Source organism: Coturnix japonica, chromosome 12, assembly GCF_001577835.2.
Source record: "Coturnix japonica isolate 7356 chromosome 12, Coturnix japonica 2.1, whole genome shotgun sequence".
Taxonomy (NCBI): domain Eukaryota; kingdom Metazoa; phylum Chordata; class Aves; order Galliformes; family Phasianidae; genus Coturnix; species Coturnix japonica.
Window position 1 is genome coordinate 9294399 of NC_029527.1, and position 18111 is coordinate 9312509.

Genomic DNA, 18111 nt, shown 5'->3' on the forward strand with positions numbered 1-18111 from the left:
GGGAATAAGTGCCTAGCAGGCTGCTTTTCCTGTGTGTGTGGTCTGTGCCCTTTGAAAAGGAGAACTTGCACCAAGACTCCAGACTTAAGCATTAGTTCCTTATCTAGAGCCTGCTTGTCATAGCTTCCAGGTGATCTGTTAATGCCTGCAGGGTGTGTATATGACTTCTGTTCCTGAGATCAGGTGTGTTAATCTTGTTCCTCCAAGCGATAGTACAGAAGGAGATCAGCATCCATTGAAGCTTCGAAACCAAATGGGTTAAATTGAAGCTCTGTGCTCTAGCTTCAAAAAGTAGATTGTTTTATCGGAAAGGACACTTCTTAACAATCATATTTTTACTTCTCTGCAGTCATGGATGTGCAAGCGTTTGAGAGGTTGCTTGGACCCTGCATGGACATTATGAAGAGGAATATAACACATTATGAGGAGCAGCTGGTGGCAATGTTTGGCTCTAGCATGGACCTGATGGATCCAGGGAATTAGGCACAGGGTACCTCAGTGCCTTCTTAGATCTAGACACAGAAAAGCCTCCTATCAGCAACACAACTCACAAGGAAAATGGACACTACGGAACAGTTAATGCTGCTGTCTTCTTGGGCATTTTAGAAACCATAAGCAAGTCTCGGCACAGATGGATTGCTCACTCCCTGCCTCCACTTTGCTGCTGATACTTCATTATTAGACCTAGATTAAAGATGGTTCTAACCTTGAGTTCACTTACTTGGTTCAGAATGGCATCTGTCCAGCAGTTCAAGTGCCTGATGCAACACCCAAAGTGTGCAAGATACAGAAGCCTCCTTCCTTCTGGTGTTCCTGTTGGGATAAATTTTCAGATCAGATTTTATGGCAGGAAGTTGCCTGTTTCTCAGAGGCAACCTATGGAATACAAGCCTTTGATAGGTTTATTATCTTCTAACACTTCATTTACCCAAATTGGCTTTTAATCGTAACAGCTGGATTTGACAATAAAAAAATCAATGGAGACAGCTAGTAAGGTGGCACTGAAGATTTCTTCCACCTGCTGAAAACTGCAGGTACTACATTAAACAAGTAAACTGAGCTGAGGACACAGGTGAGAGTCTGATTAGCAACAAAATGTAGAAAATGAAGCATAGTGTTTTCTGAGCTGCGAAGAAAATTACTTTATGCTTCCCAAAAAAGTGCAGTGGTTCAGATCATAGGGCTTGAAGGTGTCATAACTGTCTTTTACCCAGATTTGCTCCATGTTTCTGACAGTATGTGTGTGTGTATATACATATATACACATGCATATAGTGTCAAAGTCGCAATAGATGACCTTCTTTCATTTACAGAGATCCTTTATACTGCAAATTTGCCAGGTTGCTGTTGTCCGACTCAATTTTAAAGCTTTTTAAGAATGAACATTTTGTAATTTAAAGGAAGATGACTTCTGTATTTATCTACAGGAGCTCCCTCTGTCCAGTGTCACAGTATTGTAACTTAATTGGACACCTGAATGCTTTCAAATGCCACAGATTTCATAAATCTTTCAAAAGTTGTCAGCATTTCTCTTTGCAAAGCAAAGGTCTTTGCTATTAGCCAATTGTGTATTTGAGGAATCTTTTGGTTTAGGTGATAACTAAGCTAATTATGTTTATCTAAAATACCTGTTAAATTTGCAGCATTTACTAGGTAGTGTTTCCACAGCTTTAATGAACTTAATTGGCATACTGCTGAGATTTTATCAGAGCACTATATAAGTAAGAATCAGATGATAAGAAGGACATTTTTATGGTGTGCAAAAGAATATTTATATAGAATCACAGAATGGCTGGGGTTGGAAGGGACCTCAAGGATCATGAAGCTCAAACATCCCTGCTGCAGGCAGGGCCACCAACCTCCATATTTAACATTAGACCAGGCTGCCCAGGGCCCCATCCAACCTGACCCTGAACATCTCCAGGGACGGGGCATCCACAGCCTCTTGTGCAGCACCTCACCGCTCTCAAAGTAAAGGACTTCCCCCTGATAGCCAACCTAAATCTTCCCTCCTTCAACTTAAAACCGTTTTCCCTTGTCCTGCCATTATTTACCCTCTCATAGAGTTGACTCCCCCCCTGTTTGTAGGCTCCCTTCAGGTACTGAAAGGCTGCAATGAGGTCACCCCGCAGCCTTCTCTTCTCCAGGCTGAACAAGTCCAGCTCCTTCAGTCAGTCTTTGTAGTGGATGTGCTCCAGCCCCCTGTTCATCTCTGTGGCCCTCCTCTGGCCCCTCTCTAGCAGCTCCTTGTCTTTCTTCTATTGGGGGCCCCAGACCTGGATATGGTACTCCAGATGGGGCCTCCTGAGGTAGATTGGGACAACCACCTCCCTGTCCCTGCAGGCCACTTCTGATGGAACCCAAATATGAAATTTGTAGGTAGTAAATCTGTGACTGAATTCTTCAGATAAAAACTTACTGGCGTTTTATGTGGATTATGATATTTTAATAGTGGATGCTGGTGTAACAATGTGCTGGCTTGATTCACAGCCATCTGAGCAAGAATAGAAGGATGCTAATATTGAATTCCTGCTTCTAGTTGTTACAGTGGTGGATGTTTCTTTAAGGCACAGAAAACTCTGCTGCAACTCTCAGTTGATTTCTGGGTGATTTTCTTTTTCCTAAATAGATGAGGTCCTCCCAGTTCCTGCAGTATAAGTAAGATGGAAAGTTGATAAGTTTGACTATTGTCCAGTTATGGTAATTGGAGTAATATATATATATAATATTTAAGTGCAAATGATATGTAATGGGCACCACTGAATGAGGTGTTTCCATAGTATTAAAGTCCCTGGTTGTAATGTGCAGCAGCTGTTCTAACTGTATGTCTTTTAGAGCAGAGAATTTCCTTTGCTTTCCTGGTCTAGTTTTGATTTTGATATAAATTACAGCCAAAGCAGCAGCAGGTACTTCATTCATGCTTTCATGCTTCTGAGGTTTAACACCAAAGACGATAACCTTCTTTTAACTCTGAATTATTATTATTTTTAAAGAAGAAACAAAAGAATGAAAACAATCCACTCATCAGCTCCTTTCCTTAATATTTTCAAGCTCAAGATGTTTTGGGTTCCAAGACAGAAGCCAACTTTGTCCTGTAACCCAAACATAAACTGGTCTGCAATCCAGTGCTGCCTGAGCTGTCATGTGAACTCACGAGAAACTTGCTGTGAATTGTCATCAGCTGGGCCTTTTTTTTGCTCCCAGGCAGAATATCCTCTATTCAGAGGGGCCTGGAAGGTTGAGCTGTCTCACAGATAGGTTATATTTTCTACAGCCCTCGGTTCTCTGCAGGACAAGATTTTATTCCTCAACATATGCAAACGTCGGCAGTTGTTTTGAAACATAACAAAATGCCCAGACCGATGTTAGATTTGTTAGTTCTGCCTGGAAGGGAGGATTTCATGGCTTCTAGAAGTCAAAGGAGAGGATGAGAACAAAAAACCAGAAGATTGGGGTCCAAGAAAAGGAATTTGAAGTTCTACCTTTCTCCAGACCCCCTGAAGCAAAAACCTATTGAGCAATGCCATCCTGCACCCAGGATCTGTGACCTCTTCCTGTAGTGTAAAGAAGCAACCTGACTCAAGTCCTTGAGCTGAAGGAGAGTGAGTCTGTAAGAAGGCTCCTCCGCGTATCGTGTTGTAGTTAGCAATGTGCACCATTAGTTTGGTTTAACCATCATGGTCTGTGCGATCTTGGAGTTTGAAGGTAGTGTCCAGAGTTTGGGGTGAGATGCTGGACGTTGCCAGGTACCTGGTTTAGCTGGACAGCACTGGTAGTGAGCAGAGTCAGGAGACATGCAAGCAATGACAGTGTGACTGGGGAGCGAAGCAAAGTGCCTGGCTGTAAAGATCTGCCTGCACTGTCACATCTCAGCTTATTGCTTTTCACTATCACTGCTCCTCAGAAAGAGGAGAATGTGCTCAGTTGTTTTTGTTGTTGTTACAGCTCAGTGAACAGAAAATCTGCTGTGGGCTCCCTGAAATTCACAGTGGAGAGAGGTCTGGTTTTTAATCAAAGAACTCAGCAGCAAAGTGGGTAGAAAGGATGGTGTCCTTGAGACTTGGAGGGACAAAGAGTTTCCAGTTCCCTGCTTGTGATTGTTGTGAAGGCAGTGAGAGGAGCTTTCAGTGGTCGAATATCCTGGCATATGGTATTTCTGTTTGATGTCACAGCACAGGTTTCACAATGATTAATTAAGGATGGGGGGCAAAAACGCTCTCTTCTAAAAAAGACAAACAAAACAATGTGCAGTTTTGCACAGAGGGCAAAAAAAAAAAGAAATCCCTTTGAATGTCACTTCCAGTCTTTCTTTTCCATTGGCTGAAATGGACTCTCGTTCTTGATGTGTATTTGTAAACCGGTCTTGCCAAAATACAAACACTTTGTGTTTCTTTTCACTCCAGATAATTTCTGTTGTTACAGTTATTGCTGATCATTTCACTTCCTTCCAACCAGAGGTTTTCTTTCAAGATGCCTTCCTTGTGGATTTTCTCCTGATGTCTGCAGCACTATCCTGCTGTTCCAAGGTGGAAGAGAAAGTCACTAACCTCATCAGAGAACACTCGACTCCGCTAAGCTGGCTGGAGCTAATAATGCGTTACTAATTTTCCTCCGCTTTGTGGGGCAGGAGGGGAATTAAATTCTGCATAAAGTTGCTACCTCAAGGCTCCAAGTGCTTTGAAAGTCTTTCACTTGGGAGAATTTCATAAGACAGTTCTTACAATTGGTCTGTTCTTTTGAGTTCAAGATGTTTTTAATCGATTCGAGGGACCCTTATTCATTTTACACTTAGTATTTGATTCTCAAAGGGTGAACAGCTGCAACGTTTGATTCTTGCAGTACAGTGTTAACGTGGGAAAAAAAAAGAAGTTTCTGCCATATAAACGTATGGTTTTAAAAAGTTAAACCACTCTGGGGTTCGGCTTCACTTTTGGTTAATAAACTGACATGTTGTGTCCAGCCTTCCTGGTACGGTCTGTGTGTGCTCCTTATTGTCTGCTGCAGCTGATGTGCATCACAGTGGCTTTTACAGCAGCTAAACACGTTTCCTTGGGGTGTCCGAGCTCCTTCTGTTATCAGGGCTCGTGGAGAACAGCCCTCACCCTATTGCAGTAACCAATATGGGTTTGGATGTGACCTGACCACCACGTTTCGCTCTCCAGTCATTACATTTTGCTGTTATCTTTGAAAACGAATAGAAATTGCTGTAGATGTTATTGCTCCAAATAAAAGTGGCAGCTCAGGCGTGTGTGCCAGATAACTGGAGGAGGATTATTTGGGCTCTGTGCTGTTTCTCTGCTCTAGGAGAGGAGCACAGGATTCCTTGAGTTCTCTTGCTGCTGCATTCTGTGTGGCAAGCTGCTCTTTTTAAGCTCACTAATAATTTGATGAGACCTTTGGTACATGTTGAATGTTGGAAAACATTATTTCACATCTGCTTGTGCTGAAGCTTCGTTTAAAGCATTTGGTATTTTACGAACAGCTTTTAAGTTAGGTTGGAAGTGGCTCGGGGAAGGTGTCCATGAGGTGTCCTGCAGACTGCATGGGAGACCGGAGCATTGCCATGGTTGGAGATGAGCTCTGCTGAATGTTTACAGGGGAGGCCTTGCTGTTGCTGTTTTCTTACGGACACCTTTAAAGCACTGAAGGCTTCAGCTGATAGAAGTGTGTTGTATCGGCGTCAGCAGAAGGTGAGAGCGGGCTGCAGCAAGGAGCCCTGCCTGCCCTTCGCAACCTGACACAGCTGTGCTGTCAGTGGATGTTTGCTCCCAAGGGGACAAAATCCAAAGGTCAGATACGGAAAGCTGCCCAGAGTTCCTCTGCACGGGGTGGTTGAGGAGATGGGAACCGCCTTCCTGTGACCCACGCTGCGCCGCCAGCCCCGCCCCGCCATGTCCCCGCGGTGCCGCCGTAGTTGGGGGCGGGCCGCGCCGTCCCGCCGGGCGCATGGAGCGAACGGAGCCGCCCGTTGCCGCCTACGAGCGGCGTGTGCTGCGGAGCGCGGCTCAGCACTGCTACCTGCGGGTCCGCCTGTGTGTGAGCCCCCGCTCCCCGCCCCGCCCCTCGCCGCCCCCCGGTTCTGATCGCCGCTCTGTTTCCCCGCAGGGAGCTGCCCGACGGCGCGGCCCGGCCCGGAGCCCCGCAGCTGAAGCAGCTGGTGGTGACGGCGCTGCGGGAGCTGCACGGAGAGGTACGGGGAGAGCAGGGCGGTGCGCGGTGCCCGGCTGCACGTAACCGTGTCTGTGTCTGTAGGTTGGAGCCGCTTTGCCTGTCGACGTGTTGGCCTACGAGGAGAAAACACTGTGTGCCATCCTGAGAGTGATTAGCAGGTGAGGCGTGTGGAAGCGTGGTTGGGCCCCAGCCATCTCCTGACAATGCGATGAAATATAAAGTCCGTAAGGTTTGGTCACCACGTGCTGTAGGACAGGAGGGTCCGGAAGGAGCAAAGCCCTGCTGGAAGGTGTAAAATCAGGTTTAAATGTTGGAGATAGATGCAGGTGCTGTGGGGGAAATGGTGCTTAAAGGCACAGTAAGAATGTAAGAACAGGGCCAGTAATGTAACATGGTCACAGTGAGCATCTGCTGTATGTTAGGGACAAGGCTGCAGCCCTTACAACAACCCTTCATGACACACAGCTGTTACCAGAACTCACTGGTGACATTACAGGTTATCAAACTCCGCTTCGTTGCTCTTTGCGTAACGTGTTTTAAAAACGTTTTTGCTGCAGGAAGAGAAAGAAAAAGCAATAAATTAACGTCTTTTGTCTTATTTTCACTCAGTGGCCTGGTCAAGCTGTGGAGTGCTCTGACCCTGCAGGGCTTCTACCAGAACAGGCGCTGTGCCTTCCGGGTGCTGCAGGTAGGTGGGGGCCTCCCCTGCTGTCACTGCTGGGCTGCCTGTTTGTCTGGCACATTTCTTCCCATTTTCTCCCTTTCTAACAGTCAGTGATGGCCTCATGTAAAAACACCTGCAGAAATGTGCACCTCCAGAGCTCTGTGCTTTCCTTTCCCCCCTGAGGATTCTGCTTTAATAAGTTGTCTTCCGTGAATTCTTTGTGCCTGAAGCCGTGGCTACACAAATATCTGCTTAGTCACAGCTCTTATTTTAAAACCTACATAACGGGAGGATTAAATATTTTCACCTCTGGCTACATTTGATGATTTATTTATTTTTAATGCTTCTTGTTTTCTTGTTTTCTTCCCCCCAAACAAGATGTCTCCGTTTCTTCTGGCATTAGCTGGGGACAGCAGGGAGCTGCTCTTGGACTGAGTGCGGCTGCTTGGACTCTCACAAGTTCCTTGGAATGTTGCTTCTCTTCAGGCGTGTAATTCCTAGAGGGCATTTCCAACACAGACCTTCCACAAAGCCGGTGGTTACCAACCTGCCCTTTGCATGTCTACAGCTTCAGAATTTACACATAAAAGTGGGAGACAAAGCTGAACTCAGCCGAGTTTTTACACAGCACGATGTTGTTACTTTTTCTCATTTAACAGGTGACACAAACCCTTTGCATTTAAGTGAAGATTTTGCCAAGCAAACTAGATTTGGTAGAACCGTAGTACACGGGGTTTTGATCAATGGACTGATCTCTGCAGTTCTGGGTACCAAAATGCCTGGGCAGGGCTGTGTGTTTCTATCTCAGGACATTCGATTTCCAGCTCCTTTGTATACTGGAGAAGAAGTGACGGCTACAGCAGAAGTGAAACGACTGAGGAGCTCCATCGCACGCATTGCGGTATCGTGTCAAGTCAGACAAAGTGGGAAGACTGTTCTGGAAGGGATGGTGAACGTCATGGTGCCAGCAAGTCCCAGCTGTTGATCTTGTGTTATTTCGCAGTAAAGGCAGAAATGTATGTTTGGTTTTCATCTTTGTCACTTGCCATCTGTTAATGTGGACTAGTGGAAGTGCAGACACATAGTGCAGGACTGGCAGGTAATGTGCACTGCAGCTCTGGCCGGTGGTGCTGCAGTGTGCTGTGCTGCACTGCTGTAGCTCCTACATGTACAGAGTAGTCGGCCTTCATACGAGCAATACAAGCCTTGTTCGCACACAGCTCCCTGTGGGAGTCACTGACACACAGGGAGCCGGGCTGTCGGTTCCCAACTAGGCTCTCAGTTCTGCTGTAAGGAAATTTAACTAATATTTACAGGGGGAAAAAAAAATTGTGCAGATTTTAGGTAAGCGAGAGGAAGAGGCCGAATCTTCACTGAACTTTTCATGGCACTTTCACCACCCCAGAGCCAGAATAAGGCACGGAGCTGCCTACATGTGGTGTTAGGGCAGTGCAGGGCAGTGCGGCTGTATTTCAGCTCATGATGCGTTGATGAGGACGGCGCTTCTCCTCCGCTCCGTGTGAGGCCCCACGGGCTCGTGCCGCCCCTGCAGGCCGCGCTGCGTGAGGAGTCGGGGCGGCACGGCGCCCCCTGTTGGCCGGGCGGTCGCTGCGCGGGGCGGGCGGCGGCGCTAAGGCCCGGCGGGGCGGGGCGGCGCGGCGCTGCCGTGTTGACAGCGGCGGTGGCGCCGGGAGCTGGACGGGGAGGAGCAGGTTGGCGGCTCCGGGCTCCCGTCGCCTTTCCGCGGCATGGCTTTCATGGAGAAGCCGCCGGCCGGCAAGGTGCTGCTGGACGACACGGTGCCGCTGACAGCGCAGATCGAAGCGAGTCAGAGCCTGCACTCCCACACGGTGAGGGCGGCAGGCCGGGCCGCGGCGCTGAGGGGAGGGAGGGAGGGAGGAGAGGGGCCGGGGGGGAGCGGGGCCTGAGGGCGGCGCTGAGGAGAGACCGGGGTGAGGGGGAGCGGGGCCGGGAGGGTCCGGCTGCGGCGGGGGGCGAGGGGGCAGCGCGGTGTCCCGCCGGAGGTGGGCTGTGAGGGCCGCGGGAGTGCGGTGTTACCGGTGTTACCGGTGTTACCTTCCCCACAACCCCCAGCCCTGTGCTGTCAGCTCGGTGCGGTTCGTGCCGCTCTGCCCGCAGTGGCTGCCCCGACCCGGCTGCTGCTGGGCACGGACTAACGCCGGGTCTCGGTCCGCACGGAGAGAGGCCTCGCACCGGCCGCGCTCTGCTCTTCCCAGGATTTGTTACGGCGTTTTGGGGCAGAGCCGGGGCCGGTCCGACCGTGTCGGTATCGGAGGCGAAGTTACACCGGGTGGGTCGCAGCCCGAGGGTGTCAGACGGTGCCGTCACGCTTCCCCTGCGCTGCCCGGAGCGGTGTGACTCGGCCGGGCCGCCTCGCTGAGCGTGGCACTGGCTGTGAGTGAGCACTGACCAGCCGCATTTCATAATCCCCTGCATCTGGTTATTTTTCGCGTTGAGAACTGGGCTCGTTCGGTTGTGAGCGAGAGAATCGGAGCTGGCTGCCGCTCCTGGCCGTGTCGGAGCAGGGATGCTGGGCCCCGCAGAGCAGCAGCCGGCCGGCAGGCAGCGTGCTGTGCACCCAGCAGTGTGCACTTAAGGAGCGTTCTATTGTGTGTTATTTTCCTTCTTGTATGTGAGCTCACATTAACTGATGATCTGACCTTCCTCTGAAGAGCAGTCACGTATGAACAGTCTTGTAGGAGATGTGCTGAACCTGGCAGGCCGTGGCTCTCCCCTGTTGCAGCTCCTGCTATGAATGAGGCCAACCAGGTCTATATCCTGGCAGGCCTCGTGCTTTCTGTTCTGGCAGCTATGGGCTGCCTGCACCAGGACCTGCAGAAGTTGTATAACTTCCAATGTTGCCCGTTAGCATCCCAGATCAATTTTGTTGTTAACTCACTTTTATTGCAGCTTGTTGCTCTTTGCAAGTGTAAGTGATGGCAGCAGCTTGTTGTGTTCCTTTGGCTTGTGTAAGTCTGATTAGGAGGAAAAAATGGCACAAAATCCTTTTAGAATGAGTATTTGGAAGCAGGCTTTCAATCCGGAGCATGTGCTTGTTGCCTTGGCTGGGTGAGGTTGGTGGTAAATGTTAGCATCCCATCTTCCATCTCTGTACTGTGTTACTAATGGATGTTCAGAAAGAGACCTCGACTGATTTGTTCTGATCTTTTGTTAATAACAGAACGCTGAAGCACGGCGCCTTTTGATTTAAAGCCTGTCTCTAAGATACATCTATTAGTAATTGTTTGTTTTACTGCAGAAGCCCTGTTGATAGCTGAAAGATGGTTTGAAGTGTCTGTAGCGCAGATGGTTTATAGAACAGCAGTGCAGGATAACCAAATGCAGGAAGCTTTAATGGAGCCCTGTGTTCATATTTGATGTCCATTGAGTGTTCTGTCACTTTGGACACTTCAGCTTTACATCGTTGGTGTCCAAGTGATTATTGGCAGTAATGCTTTCCTAATGATTTCCTAACAAGACGTAGGTCTATTCCTTTCTTATCCCCCTAAAAACACCTGTAAAACTAAGTTTTCATCGGCTAGATGTTGGAAATAGACTGTGTCCTGATCAACCAGTGGAGGAAAAGGTGGGGAATTTCAGGAAGGGCTCAGTGGGCACATGAAACACCCAGCAGAAGACCAAAGTGTGTGTGAATTGAATAGCTTGTTCCTCCATTGTTCTGAGCAGCTTCTCTTAGTTCGGGTTTGATACAACGGAGCAAGTGAATATAAACTGCATGGCACTGAGTCAAGGGCCGTGCTTGGCAGGCACCGAGTTTCTCTTTCCTGGGGATGAATATGAAGCTGAAAAACAAAACTGAAAGCAAAACCTGAAACTACTGCACAGTACCTGGTCTGTCTGGAAACCCAGCAGGGATGGAGCTCGGAGCTGAAATGTTCTTTCAAGGGTTTCTCCTTTGTGCTTAGTAAGAGCACGGTGATCCCCTCTGTTGTGTTTCAGCTTGAGGAAAGCAGCTGCAGAATGCTGCGGTTTGCTCACGAGCTCTCTGTTCTTTTCCAAGTGAAAAGAGCTGGGAGGTCCTACTCGTGTTGGTACATTGGAGCTGGTGTGTAATCTCCGTGCTTCTGCATGGCAACAGAGACGTTGTCGGCAGCATCTCTCATTCTGTGTGTTTCCTTCAGGGATGGCTGGAGGTGGAAATGCTGCCTGTTCTCTGAGTGTCACTGGGACATGAGTGACTGTGGGGCACCTGCTGCAGGTTGGGTTCACGCTCCTGGCAGGGCCATGTACAGCCATTCAGCAGGAAATGAAGTTGTTTTGTTGCCACAGCACTCCTTGACTTCAGTGGGAGCAGGATGGCATCCGCTGTATGAAACCATTTGCAGGCATCTCCTCCTGATGCCAAATGCACGCTGACAACAGGGAGACACTCCCAGCACCACAGCTTTAATACATCTTTGCTACTGGAATTGCTTCATGTTGCAGTTCTTCCTCTATGTGCTCCCCGTTTAAAGGTGGTTTTCTCTGTAAGCTTTGGTAAGCAGCCGCACGCTTCCTCAATAACCTCGATGTATGCCACATCGGTACATAGACATTTCAGAGCACTTCAGAGCAGTAAAACCGCTACTTCTAAACTCTCCTTCATTCTTCCCCACAGCAATTTTCCTTTTTCATTCCATTTCACGTTGAGATTGAAGTGGCGAGACGGACAGTTCTGCTCTAGTACATCACTGTCTGAACAGCACTTGGAAGCAAAGAGCTGAAATGAATCCCCTCTTGTAGCACCCTCCCAGAACTTTTCATTCTCCACCAGTGAAGATGCCTGTCGGTGCTTCAGAAGACATTCATGTTTTTCCTGTATTATTTCCTATTTTGTTTTTTTCCTGTGCAGCAAACAATGTCACTCTCTATTTTGTGAGCTCTAGCATTATTTTAAAGGCTTGCAGAGGACTTTGCCCATCTGCTTTACAAGGAGTTCAATCCCTGTGTGTTAGCCTTTGCTTTGAATAATAATCTCCTAAAATTACCTGTGGAGATGGCTTTGGACACGGAGCTGTTAGAGCTCACTCACTGGGTGCTGGGATACACAGATCCCCCATAGCATCTGCTGAGGTTGACCTGTTCTTGAAAGCAAGAGAGGTTTCATTGCAGACAACACATCTTTAGGGTATTCCAACCTTATGGTTTCATTGCAGACATCACATCTTTAGGGTATTCCAACCTTATGGTTTCCAGTAGTGAACGTGCTGAGTGAGGATGGCATCTGTGTGGGCTGCAGGCAGAATATTGCCTCCTTAGAGATCCTGCAGTTTAGTCTTTGTTGAGTGCTGAGTCTTCCCCAAGAAGAACAGCGCATTTCCCTCTCTGACAAGGGCCGTGGCACTGCAGCACATTGGATGCCCTTGTTTCCCTTGTTGCTCCCTGGAGCTTTTCTTGCTCAGTACATTTCCTGACATGTAAACGCGTGTCCTATTTTACCCATAGCCGTCCTCCTTCGTAGCTGTCCTTGTAGAGCAGCTCACGCTGCCACAAAGCCACACAGGCAGCGTGGAGCTGTGTGACAGCCCCAGACACGTGCAGTGCAGGTAAACCCCACTGCTGCTGCATCAGAGGGGCTCTGTGCGGCGTGTGCTGTGCTAAGGAAGGACTCTGCCCCACCGTGAGCACCGAGCTGAGCAGTTTGCCTCATTTTGTTACTGCTTTTCACATGGGAGATTTTCTGAGTAAACACTTAAAAGAGCTTCTTATTAGAAATAGTTTCAGCGCAGCCGACTTACGCAGGGATTGCATTCATGCTTCATTAGGCTTTCCTCCCTTTAATGCTTATAAAATAAAGCCCTTTCAAACTTGCAGTTGATGTGATCTGAAGGTGACCTGGATCCCTATAGCGGTTGGCTTTTCAAGCCTGTTGGATTACACAGATGTAGAGCAGAAATCTGTGAAACAGATTGATTGTCCCAAGCCAGAAACGTAGAGATGATTCCTGTGGGAAAACAGAACGTATTACCCCATATTGGCCAGAGTTGTTCTGCTTTTTATTGTTGCACTATTTGTTTTTCTCCTGTTTCATCTCTCCAAAAACCTTCTCTTCCATTTGCTTTCTGTTTATTAACTAGGAAAGATGATAAACAGTGTTAAACATTTTGCCATGTTGGGCTCACATGGCTTTCCCTTCTCCCAACACTGTTTTCCTCTTTCTTGTCTAGCAGAGCAGCAGGAAATGATCCCATAGGTAAAAGTGCTTTGCTTGGCATCTTTAAGTGTATGTGCGAATACGTGCATTGAACTGCTGCTGGCAGACTGAGCCGGTGGCAGGAACTGGCTCAGCAATGCTGATCAAAGCAGTGGACATTCAGACCTGACTGCGTGGGGTGCAGGGCTGGGCTTACAGGAGAGGCTCTGCGGTGGGAGCTGTGTTGGCTGCTGTTGTGTGGGGTTGTCTCTCTTGTTCCAAGAGCCAGGGCCTGTCTGTGCCCATCTGGCAGCTGCCGGGACTTTGTGAAGCCCTTTGGTAAATGAGTCCTGGAAAAAATGCTGAGCTGCTCATGTAGGAGTGAAGACATCGTGAGAATTTCTGCATGACTCGAGGGAAAGCGGAGCTAAATTAGGCCTCGCTGAACCTGGTTCTAAATACCCAACATGTTCAGCAGGGCTGAGCACAGATGGTTGGTAGCCTTTTCCAAAACCTGTTCTGTCAGGTTTACCTATTCTGTATGATACAGCCAGACTGTGTGTCTGTCTTGTTACACTCGTGTTTTTCCCTATGGGCACAGTCTCTGTCCCACTGACATCAGACCATCTAAAATTGTTGGAAATGATATTCTGTTCTGAGCACAATTTGACAGCTTTTGAGGCATTTTCCTTGCAGAGCTTGAAGCTCTTCTGTAGCCCTATGGACACATCTGTTGGTGGTGCTGGTTGGGGTCCTACCTCTGCTGGTCATGTGTAACCGGGGCAGCACTGGCAGTGGGGCTGCATCTCTTATTATGGCTTCTCTACTGGAGATTTTCTTTGACTTTTGGTCACGTCAGCTTTGGGAAGCAAAACAGAAGACCATTGAGGTGTTGTCATTGGCTGCATTGGCCAAGTGGTGCTGAGTGCCAGTTCTTCATTGCCTTCAGCACTGATGGAGGAACGAGCTGGGACCTGCCTTCTCAGTTCAGAGCTAACAGCCACTTCTGCACAGTGATGCTCTCTTGTTGCAGTGATGTTCTCTTGTTGTACAACATAAACGAGGTAATTCATTAATGCTTTAGGGCACCCAAGCAGAACTGGGTTGGAGAACACTGGAAAAAAAAATAGTTGTGCCCCCATCATGTTTATTTTTAATACAATTTTCCTGTGAAAATGAGATCTGAGCGCAGGGAAGGAAATGAGAGGGCTGTTTATCAGGGATGGCTGTGGTACTATCAGAGCAGCGGTGAGCACAGGATGCTCTGACAGTCAGTTAATGGATGGTGTGCGCTGCTTTCCTGCTTTCCTCCTGGAGTACGGCAGGAAGGTTAATGGCTGGGTAACGAGGGAGTGCTGTAAGGGATTGGGCAATGATTCTGCTGCTTTCCAAATACTAGAAGAGATGAATGACTGAGCGTGGTGAGTCATCCCCGATGTGGGTTTGTTTGGAGAAATAGCCAATGTTCCCTCTAGACTTGCTGAATAAGCAGTTGCTGCATTTTTTGGCAGTAAGTGAAACAGTCTCTTCCTACTTCCAAAAATGCAATAACAGACACGAAATAGGGAAAGTCAGTTAGAGAAAGTTAACTTCAGCTGTAGATCTTGGTTTCCATGTGTCCATTTCCACATGTCACAGAATTTCCAAATGTGGTTCTGCTGGTTGAATTGAAATCAGCTCTGTGGGGTTTTGTTACCATTGGTAAAGATTAGTGCTTCCTGTTTTGCAGGAACATAACGGTAATGTCAAATGGGTGATAGGAAGGAATACTGAGAGCACATCAGGGCGACTTGCTGAGTATGGGCCCTTTAATGCTAGTATCAAAGTTACATGCTTTGGTTTGTGACATCTTGGGTTTCATAGTCTCATTAATGCTGGAAAAGACGTCTGGGATCATGAATTAGTTGAGGTCAGCCTTTACCTTGGTTTCATTTGGAATAGAAGAGTTCTGTGTGATCTTAGAGGCAGCTTCCAAAACCAGAAGACATTTCATTGTGTCTGAAAGAGGTTACTTATAAATGGCCTGTATTGTGTTGTTAGCTGCAAAGCTGAAAGTGGATGAAGCTCTCGATTAAATGATGTGTTTGGTATACAGGTACAGGCCAGATGCATAGATGCAGTTATTGTTACATATCGGACAAGTTGGGCATAAAAACTCGAGGTGATGAAAGTGCCTTTGTCTTTTTTCTTTATTTCTTCATTGCTTATTCATGGTAATTTGGAATGCATCATTAATTTTAATATCCAAAGAAACTGTGGTGCATAATGCTCTGCTCTGGCCTTTCTGTTTCTGCAGAACTAAATTGAAAGATCACTCAGCACTCCCATAAAGAATGTCTGAAAGTTTGTAGTGGGGTGAGTGAAGTCGTGGAACCTGAATAGCAAATGGTTCAGCATGTGATGTGTGTGTGCTGCAGGCCGTGGCAGGGAGGGTGCTCACACTCTGCATGGCACAAAGGCAGGGAGTTGTGCCTTATGAATGTAATTGTGGTGGGAGGATTTTCAGTATTTCCTTAAGTGAAGGACAGTGTTGAGTACTTAATTCTGCAGGCTCTTGGAGCTCTGCATGGCAGAGGGGGAGCAGCTGGTTGTGGGACTTCACCTTGAAGCTTAAAATCTGGATCTGAATTTTCTGCTTCTGAGCGTTTCCTAACTGGGAGGTGGTCATACTTGGAGCCGTATCTAATAACTTTGTTCAGCTCGTTAGTTCTTACTCCTAATAACTCTTTTTCTTTTACTAGGAATACATCATCCGTGTTCAGAGAGGAGTTTCAACAGAAAACAGTTGGCAGGTAATTTCTTAAACTCCGGCTCATGAACCATGATGCCTCTCAGGAAGAATCTGAAGCTCTTTCTAGCTTCTGAGATGTGAACTGGAGAGGGAAATAGTGATTTAAATTGAGAACATAAAGTACTTGAGTGGTCAGAGGCTGAGAAAGTGTTACTGCTGGCTGCAGAAGGCTCTGCTGATGTGAACGTCGCAGGAAAACAGAAGTCTCTGCATGGTGTGATCACTGTGCACTGGTACAGCTCTCGTTTTTAAATTTCAAATGCCAGTTTGCCTTCCTCAGTATTAAAATCACAGCCACGCTCATGCACTGCCAATAAAACCTAGAAGTGGAGATGAAGGTGCTCATGAAAAGTTATTGCTTCTAATATAGCACAAGTGCGCTGTTCACAGGCAACTGCTGGCAGTTATTTTTGGGAAAACTGCTTGAAATAATATTCAGACTTGCATTTCTATTCTGGTCAAGATGTCACTGAAAACTCTTCCCTGTGCTCTGGCAGCACGTCAGAACTCTACAAGTTACACATTTGTGTAAAAATGGCTAAAAGATGAAGAGAGTTACCAATGGGAAATACTGCTCTCTGATGGGTGGAAGAAGGGTGAAATCGTAATGAGAACAGTGATGTGCTTCCTCAACTCCTCTTTCTGTCTTGCAGATTGTGAGGCGATACAGTGACTTCGACTTGCTTAATAATAGCTTGCAGGTAACTTTTACCCCTGATACATGAATATAAAACATCAGTTGAGAGGGTGTATGCATGACATGGCTTGTGATGTTTGTGTGTGTTACAGTGAAGAAAAAATAGAAATTTGCATAGCTATGAGCTGATTTCAAGTCTAACTCGAATGTTTGCTTCTCACTCTCGGCTTTTCTCTTGTAAAATTATGATTTCAGCATCAATAGCATCGATTCACATAGAAATGGTGGAGACTGGCAGATAGTGAATCTGTCCCTTCACTACTGCAGCTTGTTCCGGTTTGGTGGGTTATTATTTGTTCCTCCTTTGATTCGAGGAAAGCCAAGGCACATACCAACCTTATAAACTCAGCACTGAAGTGCTATGTGTCTCATTATTTATATTGGTCTAAAAGCACTTCCAGATGCTGCTTATCATGTGATGGATTTCTGTATCTCTGGGAAGTGTTCCTTAGTTAAACACTGGACTTACTGTGTGTTTCCTTTTGCTTTTTAGGACAATTATTTCTTTTTAGTTGGTGTGGGAAAATGCAGGGGACGTGAGTGTGTTTGGGAGAAGGGGGGTGAGCTGGCATCTACGGGGGGGAAACTTGTCATTTGGGATTTCCATAGGACTAAGCAAGCAAGATAAAAAGTGTCACTGTGATTTGAGGGTGGATTTGTGTAACTAATTGCCCCCCGTTAAATGAGTGAATTCAGGAGCTGAATACAGCTTCTGATCCCCTCCTCACCTCCAACCAAATCAAATCAGCTATCTGCTAGATGAGCCTCTGTGAGCAAAAACATGTTGGGCTTTGAGTTGTGTGCTCTGATAGGATGGGGATCATTTTAAGCAGATTAGGAGGTGGATGGGGGGGCTAATTGATTGTAATTCAGTAGATGCAACGTGGTTGAGTTGTGTAATTATTTTACTGGATATGTAGCAGCACACAGCAACTTTTGTTGTGACCTAGAAACCTGTGTGATGTACTGAATAAATGCAGTACAAAGGAGTCTCCTGCTCCAACAAAATCCAAGAGTAGAGATTAGATAAGCACCAATGGGAGCACAAGGAAATGAAGTGGTGCTGGTCAGCACAGCAAACATACAGCGCTCATTGGAGCCTTCACCATGGCCAAGTTTTGGTGGAGGTCACTGAGAAACAATTTTGAGAAGGCTTTAGAGGGAAGATGGAGAGTTCTTTTTTTTTATCTTCTACAGCCGACTCCTCTTAACTGTGGGGAGTAGAATGTTAAGGCATTACATTATTATTCTTTGTTACCTTCTTGCTTAACTTTCATATGAGCCAGGTCTATTGGGAAAGGTATCGGGCCTTTGACTTCAAATTTAGGTGGAAGGTGTGGTAAGCAAAGGTAAATGGCTTACATGTGATGTAGTAAAGAAAGAGGCCTTTGCATCTGAGGCAGAGGTGAATGATAAAAGGGAAGTATTTGATAAAACTTGCAGAATGGGACAAGGAAGAACTGGAATTGAGGGAAAGAGTCTGCAGCTACAGGGTACTGAGAGCTGGGACAGCAACGTCAGCTCCTTAGATGATTAGAAAAGATCAAAGTGCATCATCAACACATTCCACTCTAAGTCAGATATGATGATGTGTAGCGGGCAGCTTAATTAATAGGTCATCATCATTAGCTCTT

The 18111-nt window shown here is 46.9% G+C and overlaps 4 protein-coding genes across 12 annotated transcripts in view; all 4 read left to right on the plus strand.

Annotated features, from left to right (window-relative positions):
• Window positions 1-4971, plus strand: part of PRKAR2A (protein kinase cAMP-dependent type II regulatory subunit alpha) — a 50973-nt gene extending 46002 nt beyond the window's left edge. The window contains exon 11 of the mRNA XM_015874912.2: window positions 350-4971. Coding sequence (XP_015730398.1) covers window positions 350-483 — 134 coding nt within the window. The 3' untranslated portion in view covers window positions 484-4971. The remainder of the gene's footprint in view (window positions 1-349) is intronic.
• A 926-nt stretch (window positions 4972-5897) lies between these two features.
• Window positions 5898-7867, plus strand: RPP14 (ribonuclease P/MRP subunit p14). The gene is made up of 5 exons (XM_015874914.2): window positions 5898-6032; window positions 6106-6190; window positions 6253-6329; window positions 6781-6859; window positions 7214-7867. The coding sequence occupies exons 1-5, from the start codon at window positions 5947-5949 to the stop codon at window positions 7268-7270; spliced, it is 384 nt and encodes a 127-aa protein (XP_015730400.1). The 5' UTR covers window positions 5898-5946; the 3' UTR covers window positions 7271-7867.
• Window positions 5950-7867, plus strand: HTD2 (hydroxyacyl-thioester dehydratase type 2). The gene is made up of 5 exons (XM_032447243.1): window positions 5950-6032; window positions 6106-6190; window positions 6253-6329; window positions 6781-6859; window positions 7214-7867. The coding sequence occupies exon 5, from the start codon at window positions 7305-7307 to the stop codon at window positions 7818-7820; it is 516 nt and encodes a 171-aa protein (XP_032303134.1). The 5' UTR covers window positions 5950-6032; window positions 6106-6190; window positions 6253-6329; window positions 6781-6859; window positions 7214-7304; the 3' UTR covers window positions 7821-7867.
• A 608-nt stretch (window positions 7868-8475) lies between these two features.
• Window positions 8476-18111, plus strand: part of PXK (PX domain containing serine/threonine kinase like) — a 30944-nt gene continuing 21308 nt past the window's right edge. For 5 of the 9 annotated variants that reach the window (XM_015874927.2, XM_015874932.2, XM_015874933.2 and 2 more), the window contains exons 1-3: window positions 8477-8685; window positions 15731-15781; window positions 16434-16481. In XM_015874927.2, coding sequence (XP_015730413.1) covers window positions 8584-8685; window positions 15731-15781; window positions 16434-16481 — 201 coding nt within the window. In that variant the 5' untranslated portion in view covers window positions 8477-8583. Of the gene's footprint in view, window positions 8686-13885; window positions 14054-15730; window positions 15782-16433; window positions 16482-18111 lie in introns of those variants that run through there. The other 4 variants (XM_032447240.1, XM_015874926.2, XM_015874928.2 and 1 more) reach the window with 4 other exon arrangements.